The 25576-nt window shown below is 42.8% G+C and overlaps 1 protein-coding gene across 1 annotated transcript; it reads right to left on the minus strand.

Moving 5' to 3' along the window:
• Positions 1 to 7831: 7831 nt before the first annotated feature.
• LOC139382348 (four-jointed box protein 1-like) lies at positions 7832 to 10291 on the minus strand. The gene has a single exon (XM_071126325.1). It carries the CDS (start codon positions 10074 to 10076, stop codon positions 8793 to 8795), a length of 1284 nt encoding a protein of 427 aa, XP_070982426.1. The 5' UTR covers positions 10077 to 10291; the 3' UTR covers positions 7832 to 8792.
• Between the last annotated feature and the right edge of the window lie 15285 nt (positions 10292 to 25576).

Raw genomic sequence — 25576 nt, forward strand, 5'->3', positions numbered from 1 at the left:
CGACAGTCCATCATTACTTTAAGACATGAAGGTCAGTCAATCTGGAAAATATCAAGAACATTGAAAGTTTCTTCAAGTGCAGTTACAAAAACCATCAAGTGCTATGATGACCAAGTGCTAATACCTATTTTTTAGTCTAATACTTATTTTTTACTTACAAATTGCACTGTTGGTTAGGGCCTGTAAGTAAGCATTTCACTGTAAGGTCTACTACACCTGTTGTATTTGGCGCAAATGACAAATACACTTTGATTTGATTTGACAAAACTGGCTCTCACGAGGACTGCCATAGGAAAGAAAGACCCAGAGTCATCTCTGCTGCAGAGGATAAGTTCATTAGAGTTGCCAGCCTAAGAAATTGAAGCCAAAATAAATGTTTCACAGAGTTCAAGTAACAGACACAGCTCAAAATTTACTGTTCAGAGGAGACTGCGTAAATCAGGCCTTGCTGCAAAGAAACCACTACTAAATAAGAATAAGGCTTGGGCCAAGAAACACGAGCAATGTATATTAGACCAGTAGAAATCTGTCCTTTGGTCTCATGAGTCTAAATTAGACATTTTTGATTTCAACCACCTTGTCTTTGAGAGATGCAGAGTAGGTGAATGGATGATCTCTGCATGTGTGCTTCCCACTGTGAAGCATGGAGGAGGAAGTGTGATGGTGTGGGGGTGCTTTGCTGGTGACACTGTCAGTGATTCTGCAGCGATACGCCATCCCATCTGGTTTGCTCTTAGTCCCACTATCATTTGCTTTTCAACAGGACAATGACCCAACACACCTCAAGGCTGTATAAGGACTATTTGACCAAGAAGGAGAGTGATGGAGTGCAGCATCAGATCACCTGGCCTCCACAATCACCCGACATTAACCCAATTGAGATGGTTGGACTGCAGAGTGAAGGAAAAGCAACCAAGTGCTCATCATATGTGGGAACTTCTTCAAGACTGTTATAAAATCATTCCAGGTGAAGCTGGTTGAGAGAATGCCAAGAGTGTGCAGAACTGTCATCAAGGCAAAGGGTGGCTACTTTGAAGAATCTAAAATATTTATATTTTTAACACTTTTTTGGTTAATACATGGTTCCATGTGTTATTTCATAGTTGAATGAGTAGATGTGTCTAAACTTTTGACTGGTACTGTACATTAAAAACACAAAAAACGTTGATTTAAAAACAGGATATGTCCCATGTTAAATGGAATATGTGAGAAAATACCGGTTGACACATTTTCCATGATACATATCACCACCAAAATCAGTCCGCCTTGACTGCATATTTCCTATAGAAGTTTTCTCATGAAATACCAGTGGAGGCTACTGAGGGGAGGAAGGCTCATAATAATGACTGGAACGGAGCAAATAGAATGCCGTCAAATTATGTGTTTGATGTATTTGATACCATTCCACCTATTCGGCACCAGCCATTACCACAAGCCCGTCCTCCCCAATTAAGGTGCCACCAACCTCCTGTGTTGGATACAATCTCTTTTTCAATAGACACCTGGTCCAGGATGATTGAACGAAAGAATGCTCTAGTATTAAATGGTGAGAGAATATAGACTAGTTGTTTCAGCCATGATTGAATGAGAAGATGCTGGGGTACAATGAGAGCAGCAGACCAGTGTTATGGAAGATTACAGGGCGGATGTAATCTTTTCCATAATTGCTGAGTGCAGCAGGTTGGCCAGGCACTGAAAGAATGGACAACAGCTGGAGAGCTGTATTAGTGTTCCCCAGTGAATGATTTACTCTGACAGAGCCCTGCACAAACCAATTCCCCCACTCCACTCAACTCCACCACACAACTGTGCCGAGCCGCACGGCTATCAGATCTTAGGGAAATACGCTCTGCTCAAGAGGACCTCTTTTATAGGTTTTTATATTTTAACACACATGCAACATGTACACACACTGGCAACATCTGCCTATCTCTCTCTCTGTCTTTCTATTGCTCTCTCTCTCTATCTCTCTATCACATACACAATCATGCAGAGAAATGTGAAAGCAGAACCAGCCTCTATAGATTAATGCAATTGTGGGGATATACAGTAGATACATACAGTACAGATGCATATAAAAACAGATAACCCTCTGGGATAAAAAATAATAATATAGAAATGTCCCCCCTTTTACACAATTATCCCTCTACCAGTCACGTAATCACATTCTATAAACGGCATAACCAAAACTCTATAATTATATTTAACTGTATGTGTTTTGAGTTCAATCTATTGTAAATTCATTTAAATTAGGAAATTAAATAGGTCTAGCTACCTCTCCATCTTCCTGCGTGCCTTCCTACCTCTGTCTCTGCATGGAGGGTTAAACAGGGTAACCCTGCTCTGACCGAACCAGGCATAATGCCAGCTTGCCTGCCTGGTTGGCACACCACACAGTTCTCTCCCTTCCCTTCCTCTAGCCCCCCATTCTCCGTGCCAGCCTGTGCCATCCCAGGTCCTGCTCTACACCCCCCCACTCACTGCCCCTAAATTACCTTGTCCCCCAGCCTTGGCCGTGCTGCCCAGTCCCTACCCTCCTCTAGCCCACCAATCCCCTAATACCCTTGCACCTCTCTAGCTCCCCAACCTTGATCTGTGTCCCCATTACCTGGCCTCCATCCCCCAGTCTAAGCCCCATGATTTCCGCTAAGTCCTCGCACCCTCCGGGTACCCCAGCATGTGCTCTCCTACCCCACAGTCCGAGCCCCTTGATGTACCTCAGTCCCCTCTCCCTCCAGTCCCCAGTCCGTGCTCTCCAGTCCCTCAATACCCCTGCCATGGCCTTCAGCCAGTCACAGCTTTATAATGAAGTCACTCACTGACGCACACAGACAGGAAGTGCCATGCACTGCACAGCCATGAAGGAATGCCAGTTATGTCCGTCCACTAGCCCAAGATGTGCACATGGCCACCTCTCTAAAGCAAGCCAGGCTTGATAGTCCCCTGGGATCTGGCAACTGGTTGTTGCTCTGTGATGTTTTGTTGAGATGATTTTTGTGGAGGCTATTTACACTGAGTAGACATTCACAACTATGACATCTTTATTGAAGGGAATGCAAAACAATATTGTTTGGTAGAAATTGCATTAAGTGAATATAAAACCATTTATACTCTATTTATATATCAAATAAATTAGTATCCCTGTTTTCAATTGACAACCTGACCTGTTGAAAAACAAAGAACAATAACAGCTGAGCTTCAATACACAGCTGTGTCTCACCAGCTCGCAGGATTCTGGGTTGTGTGAGTGTGTGTGTGTTTATGGGGGTTCAACCTAGCTTCCTCAGGTGTGGCTGCATTGTGGGAGCCTCTGGAATGCAGACCAGATAGAGAAGATCTGTGTTTTTACCTATTCTCTCTATAGGCTCAGGCTCCATCCAGAAACAAACAACCCTAGCTCCTACCCCCAAAGCACTTTATGTAGATCTGAAAATATTAGATAGCTAGGTATAAGACATATGGTGGTAGCTTGCCCTAGGTTAGGAGGAAGGTTTGGCATTTTGGATATAGTAGCTTCCAATCCAATACTTTCAAATCCAAGTGTAGGATGTAGGGCTAGGGGTTGTTTTGGATAGAGCCTCAGGACTACAGAGAGCAGAGCCTCTGCCAGCTTATAGTACACAACTGCCTGTGCCTGCCTGGCTCCCTGGCACGCCCTGTGACACAAACAGAGCATGAATAGGCCCAGAGGACGGCCATAGATGCTTGGCCCCTGCACCCTGCATGGCTAACTAGCTCACACGTTCAGATAGATTTAATTTAAAAAACGCTGCCATTACCAGTGGCCAATGAGGAGTTGCCATAATGAGGCCATGTCACATAGGGGGCTTGGAGAGTTCACCGCCTCAGTGTAGACAGTGGGATGGTGGTGGGATAGAGGGGAGGGGGCGGTACGTTTTGTGAGGTTTGTGGCCAGTTGACACAAGCCAGACATTGAGTAAGAGGACGTGTGATCTGTTAGGAGCGGTTCTGACAAAAGGCTTTGATATATGCCGCTAGTGTTATATAAATCCAATCCATTAGAAGTGACATGAGCCCTGGTGCCAAAAAAATACGTTAAAAAACAATTGAGAAAATACCACTTTTGTTTTCCATTTAGCTAACCACTGTAGACAGATGCTAGGCAGGGACATGGGTGGAGAAGGGAGAGGGGGTGGAAGGAATGATGGTGGGGTGCAAGTGTAGTTTAGGCATGCAGACCTAGGCTTAGTATTGATTGTAATCCCTCGTGTCTGCAGCCCGTCGTAAATCTGCTGTTAGGTTGGCCCTTATCTCCCCCATATAGCCCTCTGACTCCCTCTTCCCCAGAACACTGTTAAAATTACCTGTTTTCCCCCTCCACAGCAGTCAGTGCACTTATTGATCCCCAAATCCCTATTACAGGACCGGTAAGCAGGCAGACATGCAAAGGCAGGCTAAAGCCTCCAGCTCCAGATGCTCAAACCCCAGCCGCGTCTCAGGCCGCTAATCGCTCCCTAATAGGGAGAAACACAGATCGATGACAGTGACACGCGTAGTGGACACCATGGGTTGTGTTTTCATAGAAGTCAAGATAAGGCACCTCATAGTGCATAAACCCTTCTCATTGTTAAAGTGAGGCTCTTTCCTAAGGCCCCCTCCTCTCCCCTCCCTAACCCTACATCTACCAGGAACAGGATTAAATGTTCTGGAGCGCCCTGCAGCTAGCTATCAACAAAAGGTGTAAAAGGGAACCAGATGAGATCAGGGATAGAAGGAGGAGATGGAGGGATAGAAAACCATTAGCTGGAAACCATTAGCCCTTCAAACATTTATCACTGACACCCCTATGATGTGCCTCCAGCATGTCTTGATAAGGAGATTACAGTAACCTGAAAGGTCACTGTGGAACTAATGAGAAAGAGACTCACTTTAGTTTGAGAAATCAAATAAATAGTGTGCTTCCAAGATGTAGCAGTTTATGTAACAATAACAAAAAAGGGGCCTCAGGTTAGCAGATGGATTTGGTCAATGCCTTCACCCTGTCTGATGATAAAATTAACCCTTCAAATAAATTAATGAGGTGTCCATTTGTATCAAATAAATGCTGTGGCTCCATGATGTAATGGTCTAGGGAACAATAACAAAAAGGCCTCAGGGAAATAGATGGGTTAGGAACAGTGGAGGCTGTTAAGGGGAGGACGGCTCATAATAATGGCTGGAACGGAGCAAATGGAAATGCATCAACCCATGTTAAGGTGCCACCAACCTCATGTGGTTAGGAACAGCGAGGTCAAATCCTTTGTCTTACATTAAAATGAAACATTTAACAACCCTTTTAAAAACTTTTACATGAGGCTGAATTCAAATAGTGAAGTCATCACCAGTAGTAGTTTTGTTAATATATTTGTCACGGATCCCTCTGGAACTTTCGTTGCGCACACCTGGCCCCTATTCCCACTGATTGTATATGTATACAGTTGAAGTCGAAAGTTTACATACACTCAGGTTGGAGTCATTAAAACTTGTTTTTCAACCACTCCACAATTTTTTTGTTAACAAACTAGTTTTTGCAAGTTGGTGAGCATGACACAAGTAATTTTTCAAACAATTATTTACAGACAGATTATTGCACTTATTATTCACTGTATCACAATTCCAGTAGGTCAGAGTTTACATACACTAAGATGACTGTGCCTTTAAACAGCTTGGAAATTTCCAGAAAATTATGTCATGGCTTTAGAAGCTTCTGATAGGCTAATTGGCATCATTTGAGTCAATTGGAGGTGTACCTGTGGATGTATTTCAAGGCCTACCTTCAAACTCAGTGCCTCTTTGCTTGACATCATGGAAAAATCAAAAGATATCAGCCAAGACCTCAGAAAAACAATTGTAGACCTCCACAAGTCTGGTTCATCCTTGGGAGCAATTTCCAAATTCCTGAGGGTTCCACGTTCATCTGAACAAATAATAGTATGCAAGTATAAACACCATGGGACCACGCAGCCGTCATACTGCTCAGGAAGGAGACGCGTTCAGTCTCCTTTAGATGAATGTACTTTGGTGCGAAAAGTGCAAATCAATCATAGAACAACAGCAAAGGACCTTGTGAAGATGCTGGAGGAAACAGGTACAAAAGTATCTATATCCACAGTAAAACGAGTCCTATATTGACATAACCTGAAAGGCCGCTCAGCAAGGAAGAAGCCACTGCTCCAAAACCGCCATAAAAAGCCCGACTACGGTTTGCAACTGCACAGGGGGACAAAGATCGTACTTTTTGGATGAAATGTTTCATTTTTCTGATGAAACAAAAATATAACTGTTTGGCCATAATGACCATTATTATGTTTGGAGGAACAACGGGGAGGCTTGCAAGCCAAAGAACACCATCCCAACCGTGATGCACGGGGGTGGCAGCATCATGTTGTGGGGGTGCTTTGCTGCAGGAGGGACTGGTGCACTTCCCAAAATAGATGGCATCATGAGGAGATATTATGGAATAGAAGAAGCAACATCTCGAGACATCAATCAGGAAGTTAAAGCTTGATTGCAAATGGGTCTTCCAAATGGACAATGACCCCAAGCATACTTCCAAAGTTGTGGCAAAATGGCTTAAGGACAACAAAGTCAAGGTATTGGAGTGGCAATCACAAAGCCCTGACCTCAATCCTATAGAAAATTTGTGGGACAGAACTGAAAAAGCATGTGCGAGCAAGGAGGCCTACAAATCCGATTCAGTTACACTAGCTCTGTCAGGAGGAATGGGACCAATTTCACCCATCTTATTGTGGGAAGTTTGTGGAAGGCTACCTGAAATGTTTGACCCAAGTTAAACAATTTAAAGGCAATGCTACCAAATACTAATTGAGTGTATGTAAACTTGCGGCCCACTGGGAATGTGATGAAAGAAATAAAAGCTGAAATAAATCATTCTCTCTACTATTATTCTGACAGTTCACATTCTTAAAATTAAGTGGTGATCCTAACAAGGGAATCTTTACTAGGATTAAATATCAGGAATTGTGAAAAACTGAGTTTAAATGTATTTGGCTAAGGTGTATGTAATCTTCTGTCTTCAACTGAAAATGTGCCCTTTATTCACCATGGTGCTGTTGATTATTGTTACAATGTCCGTTGGTGTGTGTGAGTACCTGTGCGTTTTGGCTTTCGTGCCATTGTGGATTGCGCAGATGATTATGGGTCTCATCCCGTGTAATAATCATTGTGAGTTTGTGTATTTATTCGAGGTACTGCTCGCTCTTTTGTTTTGGGTTTCAACCCTGTGTTTTTGTTATGCGTTTTCTTGGTCTTCGTCCCCGTGCCTTTAAACGTCATGCCGTAATTTGGGCTAAATAACAAACCCTATTACTCATTCCTGCGTCTGTCTCCCGAATCCATTATGAAAACTTGACAACACTTACCACAAATGACTGTTAAAATAGCACCACCAAGACAAACCATTAATATTTGCACGTTATGATAATGTAAGATAGTTCTAATAAGCTTATGATACATTTCTCTGTTAAATTAATATTGAAGAAAAAAAGTATTACTTAAAATGACCATGAACAGCAGAAAATGTCCCAGATTGTGCCTTTAAAGAGAGCTGGATAAGGGCTGGGGGGGGGTAGAGCTTTCAGTTGGGCCATGCCTAACGGTCTGCCTGTCAGAGAGAGACTCAGAGTTCCCTGGTAACAGGCTCTGAGGGCATGGCATTTCAACAGCACAATGGGTGCACTGTAGTGGACAGGGATGGGACAGGGCCCTTTATATGAAAACCCCAGGACTGCACACACAGAACAGGCACATTTTTGACCCATCATTGTACCCTGCTGAAGAAGAATTGAACATGAAAAACATGGTCTGACAACTTAAATTACAATATATTTAACAAAAAGACAGGAAGATTGGAATGTTACAATGCACATTGAATTAGTGAAGTAGATTGCAATTGTGAATGTCAAAAACTGGTTAACAGATACAGTATTCACATACAGCATGTACAACAAATATGACTGGGTCATGAAATTAAGACTATAGATACAATCATAAAACCAAATACATGAAAACAAGTGTTTGCTTTGAAAGTTGATTGTACAGTAGGCTAGAGCTTCTATAAAAGGATGAGACAGGTGACAAATTGTACATCACAAATTCATGTGTCAACAAATACTAAACTATTTAGGAGTAATCTATTAAGGCTTGGTTCTCATGATCAAGCAGTCACTTTCTTATTGTACATATTAAAGACAATGCACCCTGACACCACAATAGTTGATTCCTATTAATAAACACAACTGTGTATCAAAATGGAACAATTGAAGGCTGACCATTAAACCTAAATAGGTACAAAGATGCATTGGCTCTCATCCAGTGGAGGCTGCTGAGGGGAGGATGGCTCATAATAATGGCTGGAACGGAGCAAATGGAATGGAATCAAACCATGTGTTCGATGTATTTTATACAATTCCACCTATTCTGCTCCAGCCTTTGCCATGAGCCAGTCCTCCCCAATTAAGGTGCCACCAACCTCCTGTGCTCTCATCATGGTATTCTATTGCAGTTATCTTTTGAGGCTGGGTGAAAATAAATTATGGCATATCCTGCAAGAAGCCCAAAAACAACATTTTATCCTGACAAATAAAGTAGGCAAAACATTGGTTCACACAAGAGGTAGTTCATTAAAATATTCAAAAACATTTCAACTGATGCACGTTAATCTGGTACAGGTGTGTGGTTACTGGGCTGGGTTACTGATTAGCAGCACACGTCATTCTGTGTGGCAGGTGCGTAACACAGAACCATATATATGAGAGGAATCAGAAACACGCTCACAGCTGGTGGTATTTCTCCTTGCAATGCGATATGTGTTTGTATAATCTGTCTATTCGGTTCTGTAGTACATCCGCGTGTTCATAGGAGAGAAAACCTAATTCCGGAGATAAAGGTTCGCTGTCTCTGTACAGCTCGAGAAGCCGAGTCCTGGTGTCCCTGCGTCGGTGCAGTTCTATCACTCGCTGCGCTGTCCTCTTTCTGAACACAGACACGGAGCCCAAGACCGTGCTGTGGTACTTCTCCCACATATCAAGCACCCGGTATCCATGTACAAGCCCTGCCTCGTTGTCTATGAATACCAGGTCACCGCGGGGCGTTCTGAGCAGGTTGTTGGTCTCCCTCTCCATCACGCGCGAGTCCCACTGCAGGCTAAAGAGGTTGCTAACGAGCCTGTCGAAGTTAGCAGACAGGTAGTCCAATATTATCAGGTCGGTCCACTGCATTAGTTCGAGCAACTCCGCAGTCGTTTTGTTCACCAGCTCCCCTTGCAGAGGACGCAGCCCCTTGCTCTCCTGGCGCAGCGGAGCAGGTGTGACTACCCCGGTCAGGTTGGCGACCCACTCGGTGAGTGAAACAACCGCCCGCTCACTCCACTGTAAACCGCCAATTCTTCTCCTAACAGAAGCCCATTGTTCACTGTCAACGTTCAACTGGGCAAGGATGAGAGGCGGTAGATTTGTAATACCTAGCAAATTAGCCAGGTAATAAGTCAGCGTTTCCCCCTGCACCTGGTCCGCGTTTATTCCATAACGCACGCAGGCTTTGGCTCCGTCCGAAAAAGTGGCCAGCTGATTGGATATTCTACCACAGCCCGGCTCCAGTCTGACTATGCGGTGTCCCCGGGCTCTCTCTCTCCAAGCCCGGGCATGTTCCTCACTGAAGCTGGCGGGAAGCTGAGCCTCCAGCCATTCACTCCAAAAAATACCCTCAACGAGCGAGCCAAATTTGGCCGGGACCTCCCTCTGTACTGACCCCTTGTTATCTACATTCATATGGTAATCTCTGCTTCCTAAAGAGCCAATTTGATCCCTAACACCAGTAACGTTGCGGACATCGAGTCTGCCCCCCAAGTGCAGTCTCTGTGCCACTGGCACAGCGAGCAAAGCACGGAAAGTTTTAGCGGAGATGTCCGGTGATGGCCCAACGTGAAAGGACCTCGGTAACTGTAGCCCCCGTTTGTATCTCTCCAGCCGACTCTCCAGCCTGCTCCAGACGTAGAATACACAGGCACAAGTGCAGAGAAAAAGCAGTGCAAGTAAGTTCGCCGACACAGCCCTCATGTTTACTGACAGCCGCCCTTCCCTTTGTTGCGCAGAGACAACTCGCACAACCCCAACGGTAATGCGGTTCGCATATCTGTTCCGCTTGGGTGAAATAAAATCCTTATCCGTCGATATGAGTTTTATTTATCGGACGAGCTTTTTTTCATAATAGCTGGTTTCCGACCGCGAACGGCTTTCTCTCTGCGTCTCCATCTCTCCGGTCTCCACTGGGTGAGGCTGGTTTAGTTTGATTTGTGTAGCTACTAGCTTCGGCTCAGATACTAGGATGAGGAACACGTGACTCAGGTTGAGAGCTGGTAGGCGTATCATGGGAAGTGGTGGGTCCTATGGAAGCGGTACTTTGGAGAGCTACACATCCAGAGGAAGTGCGGCTAGGCAACATGGGCACCCGATGGTGCACGATTCTGTCAGAATCAGACAGCACTTTATTTAATTGTTTCAGGGTTGGAAATAATTAATTCCAATTGTTCACGTGAAACGTATAATTACTAAAGAGTGCTCCTGAAACAAGTTTCAGGGACTTGATCCATGCAGTCCACTCCACAATCCAAACATAATATAGGCTATCATATAAAGGTCCACTGCAACCATTTTTTCAATATCAATATCAAATAATTTCTGGGTAACAATTAAGTACTTTACTGTGATTAACTCAAAATGATAAAAGAAAATAAACAAATAGCTTCTTGTCAAAGAGTAATTTCTCAAGCAAGAATTTTGCTGGGCTGTTTTAGTGGGGAGGGGGGGGGGGCTGAAAATGTGCTGTTATTGGCAGAGGTTTGGCTCTCTTCCTTATTGTTCTAACTAAAGTGATTTACTGCATTGCCAAAACTCCCTCACCAAAATAGGCTGACATTTCAGGTGGTCTTTAAAACCGCTCAACACTAATAGGGTATTATCATTCTCTCTATCATTCCAACCTCCTAGTGTTGAAATATACTGAACAGCCAATCAGAATTCATTTTCCCCACAAAAATGCGAGATGATTCCTGCAGGTGAAGAAGCCAGATGTGGAGGTCCTGGGCTGGTGTGGTTACACAAGTCTGTGGTTGTGAGGCTGGTTGGATGTAATTCTCTAAAACGAGATGGCTTATGGTAGAGATGAACATTACATTCTCTGACAATAGCTCTGGTGGACATTCCTCTAGTCAGCATGCCAATTGCACACTCCCTCAACTTGAAACATCTGTAGCATTGCGTTGTGACAACTGCACATTTTAGTGAAGGTGCGCTATTTAATCAACTTCTGAATAGGCACACATGTTGGGTGGCTGGATTGCCTTAACAAAATATAAATGCTCACTAACAGGAATGCAAATAGATTTGTAGGCACAATTTCAGCTCATGAATCATAAACGCTTTACATGTTGTGTTTAGATTTTTGTTCAGCATATTTAAAACAGTCAATCACCTTTTTGACTGCACTGGCCCTTTAACATCTATGCTTCCTTTTTAGTTAATTTATGACTATGACCTAAATATTATTTTCTTGCTGTGACCTCAATTAAGGATGCTTCTTGCCTCATGCTCTAATGTATAAGAGCCCGTTTTCTTCACACATGGCAATGCAACATTGTGGATTGGCATTAGGCCTATAAGCTACTCATTGCACGCAAATAATTAAACATTCTGTGTGCTGTCTTATATGCCTTGGCCGGGTTTCCAATTGTGATGGAACTTAAAGGCGCTGCTTGGTCAATATGAGGTCTGCATTGGCTGTGCAGCATTTATGGTGTTATGGCCTCTTCAGAAGTCAGGGCATTCTTGCACTTTGCCGAGCAGCAGAGAACAGTTGTGAAGAAAGTAAGTTTGTGTTTGTACAGTCGTGGCCAAAAGTTGAGTGACACAAATATTAATTTCCACAAAGTTTGCTGCTTCAGTGTCTTTAGATATTTTTGTCAGATGTTACTATGGAATACTGAAGTATAATTACAAGCATTTCATAAGTGTCAAAGGCTTTTATTGACAATTACATGAAATTGATGCAAGAGTCAATATTTGCATTGTTGACCCTTTTTCAAGACCTCTGCAATCCGCACTGGCATGCTGTCAATTAACTTCTGGGCCACACACTGATAGCAGCCCATTCTTGCATAATCAATGCTTGGAGTTTGTCAGAATTTATGGGTTTTTGTTTGTCCACCCGCCTCTTGAGGATTCTCAATGGGATTAAGGTCTGGGGAGTTTCCTGGCCATGGACCCAAAATATTGTTGTTTTGTTCCCCGAGCCACTTAGTTATCACTTCTGCCTTATGGCAAGGTGCTCCATCATGCTGGAAAAGGCATTGTCCATTCTTTATTCATGGTTGTGTTCTTAGGCAAAATTGTGAGCGAGCCCACTCCCTTTGCTGAGAAGCAACCCCACACATTAATGGTCTCAGGATGCTTTACTGTTGGCATGACACAATATCAGTCTGTCCCTGATGTTTTTCCTGGAGAGAAGTGGCTTCTTTGCTGCCCTTCTTGACACTAGGCCATCCTCAAAGTCTTTGCCTCACTGTGTATGCAGATGCACTCACACCTGCCTGCTGCCATTCTTGAGCAAGCTATGTACTGGTGGTGCCCTGATCCCACAGCCTAATCAACTTTAGGAGATGGCCCTGGCACTTGCTAGACTTTCTTGTGAAGCCTTCTTCACCACAATTTAACCACTCTCCTTGAAGTTCTTGATGATCCCATAAATGGTTTATTCAGGTGCAATCTTACTGGCAGCAATATCCTTACCTGTGAAGCCCTTATTGTACAAAGCAATGATGATGGCATGTGTTTCCTTGCAGATAGCCATGGTTGACTGAGGAAGAACAATGATTCCAAGCACCATCCTCCTTTTGAAGCGTCCAGTTTATTCGAACTCAATCCGCATGACCGAGTGATCTCCAGCCTTGTCCTCGTCAACACTCACACCTGTGTTAGAGACTCACTTGCATGATGTCAGCTGGTCCTTTTGTGGCAGGGCTGAAATGCAGTGGAAATGTTTTTGGGGGATTCAGTTAATTTGCATGGCAAAGAGGGACTTCAATTAATTGAAATTCATCTGATCACTCTTCATAACATCCTGGAGCATATGCAAATTGCCATCCTACAAACTGAGGCAGCAGACTTTGTGAAAATTAATATTTGTGTCATTCTCAACTTTTGGCCACGACTGTACAGGACCTCCCACCCTCACCTACTATCATCCAATCATGCCAATGCGGAGTCCTCTGCATTGTTCCAAGGTTTGACAGGCCCACAGTGATGTGGTACAGAGCTCAATTTGGCCTCTGTGTGCCTCCAGGGGCTCTGCTATTGCATCAAACCATCCATATGGCGCCTCCAACTACAAAAATCAGACCAAGTATAAGTTGTCTTTTATGCTTGCAAGTGATTTAAAGTTGCATATTTACTACAACAGATGAAGACATAACATATGTTTCACCAAACACCACGCAGAGAATGGTTGAAGCATGTGTCGATACTGATGGGCGCTCTGCTCTTGGATTGGCTTTCTTCATTCAAATATTTCCTGAACATTAGAAGTATTTCATAATACTGGCGACGGATGAACTCCTGGAGAGATTACCACTTATGGCTGCAGGTATTGAGGGGGCTTGTTCAATGGTTACTCAATAAAAATGTACTAAATCACAGATTGGGCACATTGCGCATCTGTTATGCTAAACCAAGGCTGTTGTGTCTGCCGATAAGAATGTGGTGGTTGACAGAGTTGAAAGCCTTGGCCAGGTCGATGAATACAGCTGTACAGTATTGTCGGTTATGATATCATTTAGGACCTTGAGCGTGGCTGAGGGGCATACATGACCAGCTCAGAAACCAGATTACATAGTGGAGAAGGTACGTTGGGATTCGAAATGGTCAGTGATCTGTTTGTAAACTTGGCTTTCGAAGACCTTAGAAAGGCAGGGTAGGATAGATATAGGTCTGCAGCAGTTTTGTAACAGGGTGTCTCCCCCTTTGGAAAGCTGCCGCAGTCATTCCCCTCTTCAATCTTTGGGCATTGATGTTGCAAGGTTATTTTGTATTCTATCACTCATGCTCATTGTAATTATATTATGTATACATTTCAACATTACTGTAATGTTTATTTCAGCACATTTGCCTGAGTTTCATATGTACAAGTCCAATAGGCTGTTTAGTCTATTGCCATGTGACTAGGCCTTATGCCTGCTGTAGTGTATAGCCTTTGCTGTTATATACCTACCTGTACTAGCTTATACAGCCATGTCATATGTATTATAGCAGTGCTATAGCCTAAATTATCGTTCTCTTTCCTTTCAGAACCATAGTTCATGTCAGTTCTCACTGGACATGATTCTCAGTTATCTGAACCCCATGAGTGGTCAGGTGTGTGTGAGAGAATGCGGAAATTTTCCATTAAACTCCCCTTAACCTGGACATCCGCCTCATCCTGGTTCTGAATGGACATTCGGCAGTGGTAGCCTATTGGGCCTCCAACCCCCGTAATCTCTGACACCCAGAGCATCTGTCCACGAGACTACAACCTTGTGATAGTTATTACTGAATCGGATGCAGCTGAGAAGAAACTAAACACTAGGGGAATGTAGTGACGAACACGGTAAAAAATTGGGCTAGGGTTGTAGAGAATCGAAGGACAATGAATATAGTATCAACCCTTAGGTGCTGGCTTAAGGCTGGTAGCAACCACTTTATTTAAATTTGACTAGGCAAGTCGGTTAAGAATAAATTCTTATTTACAATGACGGCCTACACCGGCCAAACCCCGATGATGCTGGACCAATTGTGCACCGCCCTATGAGAATCCCAATCACAGCCGGTTGTGATACAGCCTGGAATAGAACCAAGGTGTCTGTAGTGATGCCTCAAGCACTGAGATGCAGTGCCTTACACCGCTGCGCCACTCGGGAGCCCCTAAACTTAACTTGGTTGAGTTTACAAAAAACAGATCAGCTATAGGTCAACCTCACTGACTGGGGTCTACCATATGGGTGTCATTCCTGATTATTATAATTTTTTAAAAGTATGTGTATGTTACCCATTATGACAACCTGCACCTCCTTGCCATCCAAGTGACAGGATAAACAACCAAGTAAACCACAGAGTACATGTATTTACTTGGTGTTTCACAGGATTTAGATACTTAATATGATCTGACCCTTTTGTCAACTTTTGCCTAAAATGACATACCCTTCAGGACCTGAAGCAAGGATATGCATATTCTTGATATCATTTGAAAGGAAACACTTTGAAGTTTGTGGAAATATGAAATGAATGTACGAGAATATAACACATTTAGATCTGGTAAAACACAATACAAACAAAAAACATGCATTTTTAATTTTTTTATCTTTCAAATGCAAGAGAAAGGTCTGACTTTAAGATAGGAGTCTAGGTGTAATTTAGACTTTGGCCACCAGATGGCGGCAGTATGTGTGCAAAGTTTCAGACTGATCCAGTGAAGAATTACATTGCTGCACAATATTTTGTATCAAGTCTGCCAGGAGTTTGCTCAAATATGCTAACTTGGTCAATTGATACTTTTTCAAGTACATTTTCAGCAAAAAAAGAAACGTCCTCACTGTCAACTGTTTATTTTCAGAAAACTTAGCATGTGTAAATATTTGTATGAACATAAGATTCAACAACTGACACGTAAACTGAACAAGTTCCACAGACATGTGACTAACAGAAATGGAATAATGTGTCCCTGAACAAAGGGCGGGTTCAAAATCGAAAGTAAAAGTCAGTATCTGGTGTGGCCACCAGCTGCATTAAGTACTGCAGTGCATCTCCTCCTCATGGACTGCACCAGATTTACCAGTTCTTGCTGTGAGATGTTACCCCACTCTTCCACCAAGGCACCTGCAAGTTCCCCGACATTTCTGGGGGGAATTGCCCTAGTCCTCACCCTCCGATCCAACAGGTCCCAGACGTGTACAATGGGATTGAGATCCGGGCTCTTCACTGGCCATGACAGAACTGACATTCATGCACAGAACGAGCAGTATGGCTGGTGGCATTGTCATGCTGGAGAGTCATGCCAGGATTAGCCTGCAGGAAGGGTACCACATGAGGGAGGAGAATGTCTTCCCTGTAACGCACAGTGTTTGCCTGCAATGACAACAAGCTCAGTCCGATGATGCTGTGACACACCGCACCAGACCATGACGGATCCTCCAAATTGATCCCGCTCCAGAGTACAGGTCTCGCTGTAATGCTCATTCCCTCGACGATAATCGCGATTCCGACCATCAACCCATCACTCTGACCATCACCGCAGACAAAACTGCAACTCGTCAGTGAAGAGCACTTTTTGCCAGTCCAGTCTGGTCTAGCGACGGTGGGTTACAACAGGCCTACAAGCCCTCAGTCCAGCCTCTCTTAGCCTATTGCAGACATTCTGACCACTGATGGAGGGATTATGTGTTCCTGGTGTAACTCGGGCAGTTGTTGTTGCCATCTGTACATGTCCCGCAGGTGTGATGTTCGGATGTACCGATCCTGTGCAGGTGTTGTTACACGTGGTCTGCCACTGTGAGGATGATCCGCTGTCCATCCTGTCTCCCTGTAGCGCTGTCTGAGGCGTCTCACAGTACGGACATTGCAATTTATTGCCCTGGTCACATCTGCAGTCCTCATGCCTCCTTGCAGCATGCCTAAGGCACGTGCACGCAGATGAGCAAGGACCCTTTACATCTTTCTTAAGGTGTTTTTCCGAGTCAGTTGAAAGGCCTCTTTAGTGTCTTAAGTTTTCGTAACTGTGACCTTAATTTCCTACCGTCTGTAAGCTGTTAGTGTCTTAACGACCGTTCCACAGGTGCATGTTCATTCATTGTTTATGGTTCATTGAACAAGCATGGGAAACTGTGTTTAAACCTTTTACAATGAAGATCTGTTTTATTTATTTAACCTTTATTTAACCAAATCAACATATATTTTAGATTCTTCAAAGTAGCTTGCCTTTGCCTTTGACAGCTTTGCACATTCTTGGCATTCTCTAAAACAGCTTCACCTGGAATGCTTTTCCAACAGTCTTGAAGGATTTCCCACATATACTGAGCACTTGTTGGCTGCTTTTCCTTCACTCTGCGGTCCAACTCATCCCAAACCATCTCAATTGGGTTGAGGTCGGGTGATTGTGGAGGCCAGGTAATCTGATGCAGCACTCCATCACTCTCCTTCTTGCCACAAAATGGACTTAGCCCTATTTGGTAAATGATTATCTTCTGTATACCATGCCTACCTTGTCACAACACAACTGATTGGCTCAAATGCATTAAGAAGGAAAGAAAGGCACACCTGTTAATTGAAATGCATTCCAGGTGACTACTTCATGAAGCTTGTTGAGAGAATGCCAAGAGTGTGCAAAGCTGTCATCAAGGCAAAGGGTGGGCCATGTTCTGAATTCTGTCGCTGTACATTTCAAAAGTGCTGAACAAATAGTTATACTGACTATGTCCGTTGTCGCTTGCTCATTGTCTTAATCAAAATTACAGATCGCCTCTTTTCCACTTGGTCGCCTTATGCCATAGTTTGTACATCTCAATTGTCAAAACACATTTGTTTAAGCAAGACAGCCATATCAGCTTTGCTTTTTTTTAAAGCGGTAAATGAGACTAAATGAACTGTTTCGCTGCCAGAAAAGGCTCTGCTGAAAGTCAGGTTTAGCAGTCAGTGGTAAGGTGTTGGGACTCTGCTGTTGGGATATCTTTATGTAGGCCCTAACAGTTTGTGTGCACTGTTTGTCACTGTTATATTGCAATTAATGTATTGTTTAGTGTTGTGTAGTGGGTTTTCTGGCATGCATCCCACATTTTCTTTGTTTGCCAGACCAAGATTTACATGCTAAAATCACCACCGCAAACTATCAAATACAGTTAATCAACCTGATTTTCTGTAAAAAACATTCTATTCAGGTCTCTCCACAGGCTCTCAAGACTGCTCCTAGCAACAATAGTCCTTGCAGTGCTTCTGTGGTGAAGTCTTGGAGCCCCAAAATATAATGATGTCCTGCTTCTTGGACTTCATAGACACTTGTGCTGTACAATTAATCAATATGGCTATAAATGCCACAAAATCCACTTCTCAATGAGTATATCCAGATCACTCGATTGACTTAACACTACAAACTGGTTATAATGCATCCAACGGCATATCGTCAACACTTTTGCCTCTTGCCCCTTCTACTCTCTTCACCTCCTCCATATAGGAGATCTGTTGCACAGCCCTGATCCTTGACACCTCAACCTCCCTCATCCTAACAGGACACTCAAGGAAGTCCAGAGTATGATTCCCCCACAGTTGCAATACCTCAAATATCCAAGCTTGACATATTCGGGTAGTCTCCTCAAACAATAATATCGATAGGCTTTTCTCCTTCCTTCCATTTGCAATACGGGTGCGCTGACCACTCCTGTGATTTTCTGACTAAGGTACTCGTCATCTATATCCAACGAGACTCCAGCTATAACTCTTTTGACAGGCGCCCTGCTTCAAAGATCAATACATGTTACTTCTGAAGTGAACAATTTTGCCAGTTCCAGTGCAAGCTTCCTCTGTTCTTCATCAACACAACCAAAACAAGGTATCTTCTAGTCACCTTGATTGAATCCACATTTTCCTACTGTTCTTCACAGTCCTTGATATTAAAAATAGAATTCCAAATTGAATCTCCTTGTCCAAAAAAACGTATTCCAATAAGAAATGTTCTTTGCCCACTGTTACTGTCACGCCCTGATCTGTTTCACCTGTCTTTGTGCTTGTCTCCAACCCCCTTCAGGTGTTTTCTGTTTCTGTTGCCAGTTCCTTTTGTTCCTCAAACCTACCAGAGTTTTGTCATTTCTGCCTGCCCTGACCCTGATTCTGCCTGCTGTCTGGTACCTTTGCCCCACTACTCTGGATTACAGACCTCTGCCAAACCTGACCCTGAGCCTGCCTGTCGTCCTGTACCTTTGCCTGCCCATGTTCAAATTAATAAACGTTTGTTACTTCAACATTGTCTGCACCTGGGACTTACCTTCAAACGTGACATCAGTGTCAACACATGGACACGTTCGAGGTCGTCATTTCTAGCATGTTGAGCAGAAGGACATGATGCTTTAATTTCTGTGATAAGTAAATAATTGCACCAATGCATTCCATCCAAAAGTGAGTGTTCCTCAACAGTGAAACCCTTGAATTATGGAATAAGAGTTTGTCTTATGACCAGTTTAAGTGCATTTATAAATTATTACAATTTGGCAAGCATGAATTACTATTTCAATTTTAACCATAACTTTTTTTAAATGTGTCTAATAATGTTGAATTGCAGGGTCAGTGCTATCTGTGATCCTTGACACGTCCCTAACCGTTACCTCAACCAGAACCCTTACTAAACCGTAACCCTTACCTTAACCATTTAACATTTTAACTTCAATGGGGTAGGGATGTCCCAAGGATCCTCAGATAGCACTGACCTTTATTTCAGAATTGTGTCAATGAGGTGGTCTGTTTTCAATTGGCTAACATGTATTACGTGGTTTGTGCAGGCTGAAATATGGTGCGTTAAGATGCAATCGGAAACTTTAACATTTGTAAAGAGCATGGTAACAAGCCTTGTTGCACCCCTGTAATTACAGACTGCAATTACCACCAGATACATGTTATTACAGTGTAACTATGAATTATTACAATTCATTACACTACTACTTACAGTGTAATTACATATGTAATTGGAATGTAGTGTAATTACATATATCATTGCACTGTAATAAGGACCCCTTTTTAAGTGTTACCCTTCTTGGTATACGTCGCTTGTTTGTATCAATTGCAAAGACATTGGCAACTTTATTTGTAATCAAATTTGTTCCGAGGTTATCAGTGGTCACAGAGGGACCGAAGAATCATATGTTTTAATGTTTAGAGGAGATCTTCTGTGTAAAGTGGACAAAGAGTGCAACAAAATATAAATGTCACACTTCGCTGTTCTACGAATGGTCTGAGGCAGGTGTTAGATTGCAAGTGTTTTCAAGTGCAACATTAATAACAATGGATTTGGGGAACAGCTCGGAAATTTAACGATGCTCGTACGAAGGTTCTAACAATTAATTTAGCATTAAGATGCTTTTGGGTAACCGGGCCCTAGTTATTTTCAAGTCCAGTCTGTGTGATTAGTACTTCTGCTGAATGCAGCTCATTTGAGTGGATAAGGAACCACTTCTCTAGGATAACATTGGAGCGTATTCCCTTTCGGTCTCCAAAGTGTCCTTTTGGGTGGTGGTATAATTTCCACCAAAATTATTTTTTAAATGTATATTTTTGGTATTGTTGTTCGGACCCCACTGCCCGCAAGTCGTCGCCAAATTTGAACCAGGTTAGTTTTTTTTGTCATGAATCTTGTTCTGGAGGCAGCTCTGCAGAGTGGTCACTAAACTGGCACAGCCACAACATGAGCAAAATTGCAACGGTGGGATGGGGGGAGATGTTAACACCAATATGTGACTCGTTTCAGAAAACTAGGCATATGTCGCGCATCACTACTTCACAGGAGAGCAATTTGAATGTAATCAAAATTCAGTTTTTGGCAGAAATGCTTCTGGAACGTGTGAACATTCATGTGCCTTAATAACAAATGTGTATGCCATCTGTAAATGTAATATTTTTTAAATTATGAGCCTAGTTGGTTTAGTTACAGAAAAAGACAGCGACCTCCTCTCTAGCCATGATTGGCTGAGATAATGAGTAGGCTGGACATGCTAAGAGATGAGTTCGGATTGGTCTGCCATGTAGCACGCTTCTGTCATTAACATGAGCTGGTCAATATGTGTAGGTTATCCTTTCTAATGCCGCTTCTTTAAAATATATCATGTAGTAGAACTGCATAAGTGTTGCTCTCCGCTTTGTGGAGAACCGAGTTTTGAAATAAGTGGAATTAGAGTATGATGGCTAAGGAGAAAATTCTGCCATTTGATTGCAAATATGAAGACGGAGTCAAAAAGAGAACTCACAGGTGGTTGTATAAAACACCTATCTCTGGATTGCATCTTCAAACTAAGGGAACCATGGCATCCATGACAGAGAGGGAGAAGCGTCCATCCATGGATAAGATAGTCTAGCTAGCTACATTTTCAGATATGACATGTTTCTATTTTTGTCAGAAAGTTGTTTTCATGTCAAGTTAGTGTACTGTTAGCTAGCTAGCTAACGTTGTGTATGGTCTGTGTAGTTATATTATTTGTATATCTGCGCAATTTGCTTTACCAGTTAGCTAACATTGAACCTGGTTGGTTAGCTACCTGCAGATTTAATGCAGGGTGGTAATGTTATGAGTTGGGATTATGGTTCATATTTTATATAGCTAGCTATATGTCTAAACAAGACTCCTATGCTAGTAACCATATAAATAGAATGTTCATGATGTCACTGTGATAACTGTCGATAGACGTAGCTGGGAAATTCGCCAAATAACTGACACATTCACGCTTCTCAACACCCATTGAATATGGCTGGTGTCACTAAACGTTGGCAAAAAGCGTAATTAAATTGCTGCCAGCAGCACAGTTGCAGTCGGCAATGCTTTGGATAACATAAAAACAGCCTAACCAGCTCTGCTTGGGCGAGTAAAATAGCATATGAACATGGGATGAGCAATGGTAAAATGTGCAGAATTGCAAGAAATTTGCTTTAATGTTCAACTTTGGGCACGAAAAACGCTCTGCCTCTTTCAACATTTTTAAGCAGAAATGGGGTGTGCCTTTGGTGGTTCATCAATTAGTAATTCTGGCCATGCTCGCTGCAACCGACGTAGCTAGTTCGTTAGCTAGCTACAAATGACTAGCATAGCTAATAAATCCTCCTGTATATGCTGATGCCATTTTACAGGATTTGTTTTGGAAGCAATAAGCATTAAATGACCTGATATGATGGTGCATTGATCAGTTATACAGTTTAAAGATGTTATTTTAGTGTTTTTGCCCAAAGTCGACATTTAAAGCAACTGTCCAGTGTTTTCACATTTCTATAAAATATGAGCTATAATTAATTACAATTTGAGTGAAATTGTTTTCCTAAAAAAAATGTATTTACCTTTTTTTTAAAGGAGTTTTACTTTTTTGAAATGGTGTGGGCATACCCCAACAATAGAATGGTGTGGGTCTATACCGTCATTAAAAATACTAATGTGGCCAGCTCATCCTCCTTAAGAGGATGTCATCATTCTCTATGAGGAAATAGGAAGCATTTTTGAGTAAAAAAAATAAAATGTTTTCTCCAATTTAAGCTGTGGCCACAAATACGAGTATAGTATGAGTCAACAACATTGTTAGGGAATGAGTTAACAAAATAATTACTTTTTAAAAGTGAGATTTTCACTTAGTCACTGGACTTTAAAACTGTAACATTTTCTCTCAGCCTCATGGCAAAATGTGAATAATAACATGAGAGAACTATACTGAACAAAAATATGAGGATGAGCTGACCAATCAGTGGTGTACTCGTATTTAATATTTTTAATGACCTGTATATGCCAACACCATTTCAACACAAATAGGCTTTTTAACATACTTAATTACACATTTTTGTAAGGAAAGTTATTTAACTCGTAATAAATGATAGGTCATATTTCATAGAAATCTGGAAAGACTGGACAGTTACATTAAAGGGGCGGGAGGCAGGTTGGCTAGTGGTTAGAGCGCTGGACGAGTAACTGAAAGGTTGCAAGATCAAATCCCGAGCTGACAAGGTAAAAAATCTGTTGTTCTGCACTTGAACAAGGCAGTTAACCCACTGTTCCTAGGCCGTCATTGAAAATAAGAATTTGTTCTTAACTGACTTGTCTAGGTAAATAAAGGTTTAAAAAAAAAAAAAAATTGACTGGGCAAAAAACGCTAAAATAACTCCATAACTGATCAATACCCAATCGTACCAGGTAGTTGAATGCTTAAAAACAAAATGGATGAATAAGATATTTGGAAACAAAGGTGCCGTTTCTTACTGATCTCTACAGCTTCTGTCCAAAAACAAATCCTGTAATCAACACATACTGGAGGAGTTACTGACTAGCTACACGTGGCTAGCTTAGGTAACGAACTAGCTACGTCGGTCGCGGAACGCATGACCAGAATGAAACATTGAAGAACCACCAAAAGCACACCCCATTAGGAAAGAGGAGGAGTTTGACCATTTTTCGTGACCCAAAGTCGACGGTTAAAACATATTTTCTGCAATTCTACACATTTTGAAATTGCTTATTATGTGTTCAAATGCTATCTAGGGGAGCCCCCAACCTCCAGGATGCCCCATTTCGCTAAATTAATTATGAAAGTATTTTTTTTCATGCAGGGGTGCCCTTTTCTATTTTGAGCACCTGCCCCCTGAAAGGTCTGTGCATGGCCCTGAGCGCAGGCGTATCTCAGACCTAATTAAGATGAACAGGGACGCACAATGGAAAGGATTTTATTTTTTCCCCCTACTCTTTGAGCCTGTCCCCACCATGCTTTATTTTTAGAATCTACGGGGGATCGCTGCAATTAATAATCTCTAATGTAGCATGAATGAGTGCACATACTGTACATCCAGAAATGGATGAATCTAATTAGCTCTCATCCCCGTCCCCACTCTCTCGCCAACTCTGTCTAATTCAAGCCTCACTTTTCACAGCCAGTCAACTCTGTATTCAGAATTTAAGTTCTTAATCAAATTAATTGGGTCATTTTTACAGTAGCATGCTGGCATACCAAATTGCCTGAGTCCAGAAGAACACAGCTCCAGACTGAATGCTCAATTACCAGGTCTAAAATAGCCAGGAGTCCAGCCACGCATTGCACAGCACGCCATGCTGCTGATCATAGAGTTTACTGTCTCCAGACAATGCTTACATTCACTGGACATATTGGCAAGAGGCAGGGAGGCGAGGAAGAAGACACACATGATTGCTGCCTGTTGTTGATGACTCTGGGAGGGTGGAAGATGATGAACAACAGTGTTCATAAGAAATGATTCCACTTTAATAATGACATGAGATTGTCCCTCTGTTATTCTGAGAGAACAGGACCTGTGGGCCAGACAGCTAGTTGCCCCTTATTACTTTCACTTCTCCAGTCCTGGCAGAACAGGCAAAGCTTGTACATAGGATGTGTAGCCGGTTTTAAAGTGTAGAATTGGCATTTCGTCTAGTGGGTGTGTGTTGTGGAGGACTGATTTGAGTCTGGTTTGACCAAATTTTGTTGACTGGCCCTGCTCCACTCCGCAGCAGTGTGGTGTCAGTTCTCCCAGATGTGCAGGCCTGCGTGTTCAGATATCAAGCCTATCCATTTCCTGCCATGTGTTATTTCCAGGACACTGTGGCTCTGAACCCCCGCCTCCCTCCCGCATTCCTCCTTTATTTCTCCCTCTCTTTCATTGTAAAAACGCCAAACACCAAGAGGGCCGTATAACACTGGCCCCGGCCACTCTGCTCTAATCACCTCCCTCATGGTGACTGCCAGTGCCCGATCCCAGCTTAGCCTGGCCGTCTGTCTGGCCACACCACACTAGCTGTGAGAGCTCAGGTTCTCTGTGGTGTCTACCTACCTCTGGGAGGGGCCAAACAAATGAGAGCAGGAGAAAGCACACCAACCAGGCTGCTGTCATTCCGTCTAAGGTTTGCCCATGCTGAGCCATAACTCAATGCTCTCCCTGACGTGGCCCATCACTGGTTACAGGGCCGAATAATGAATGGACAGGTCTTCCATTAGTGCGGAGAGCAGCCATCATTTCACTGGGCCTGACAATTACTCACGTCAGGGAGTTGTGGACACACTGGGCTCATATCCCCTAGAAGGAAGGAATTCTGCTTGGTCTGGTGTGGTGATACCTATAGTTTAAGAGTGAGTGTCTCTGTGTGCATGAGGAGGAGGCATTAATGTGTAGGCTATGTGTTTGAGAGAAATTATGTAGATACTGTAAGGCAAAAAAAAGAAAAGGACATGGAAAGGGAAATATATATACACATATACACTGAGTGTACAAAACATTAGGAACACTTTATAAATATTGAGTTGCACCTCCTGTTGCCCTCAGAACAGCCACAATTTGTCGTGTCATGGCCTCAAGGTGTTGAAAGCGTTCAACAGGGATGCTGGCCCATGTTGACCCATGCTTCCCACAGTTGTGTCAAGTTGGCTGGATGTCCTTTGGGTGGTGGACCATTTCTTGATACATACAGAACTGTTGAGCGTGAAAAACCATGCAGCGTTGCAGTTCTTGACACAAACTGATGCGCCTGGCAGCTACTACCATACCACGTTCAAAGGCACTTCAATCTTTTGTCTTGCCCATTCATCCTCTGAATGGCAAACATACATAATCCATGTTTCTATTGTCTCAAGGCTTAAAAATCCTTCTTTAACTTGTTTCCTCCACTTCATCTACACTGATTGAAGTGTATTTAACAGGTGACGTGAATAAGGGGTGAGAGCTTTCACCTGTATTCATCTGGTCACTCTGTCATGGAAAGTACAGGTGTTACTAATGTTTTGAACACTCAGTGCATATCTGTCTGT

This window comes from Oncorhynchus clarkii, chromosome 2, assembly GCF_045791955.1.
Source record: "Oncorhynchus clarkii lewisi isolate Uvic-CL-2024 chromosome 2, UVic_Ocla_1.0, whole genome shotgun sequence".
Classification (NCBI taxonomy): domain Eukaryota; kingdom Metazoa; phylum Chordata; class Actinopteri; order Salmoniformes; family Salmonidae; genus Oncorhynchus; species Oncorhynchus clarkii.

Coding starts and splice junctions, on each gene's coding strand:
- LOC139382348 (XM_071126325.1), bottom strand. CDS start 10,076: ATGAGGGCTGTGTCGGCGAACTTACTTGCACTGCTTTTTCTCTGCACT.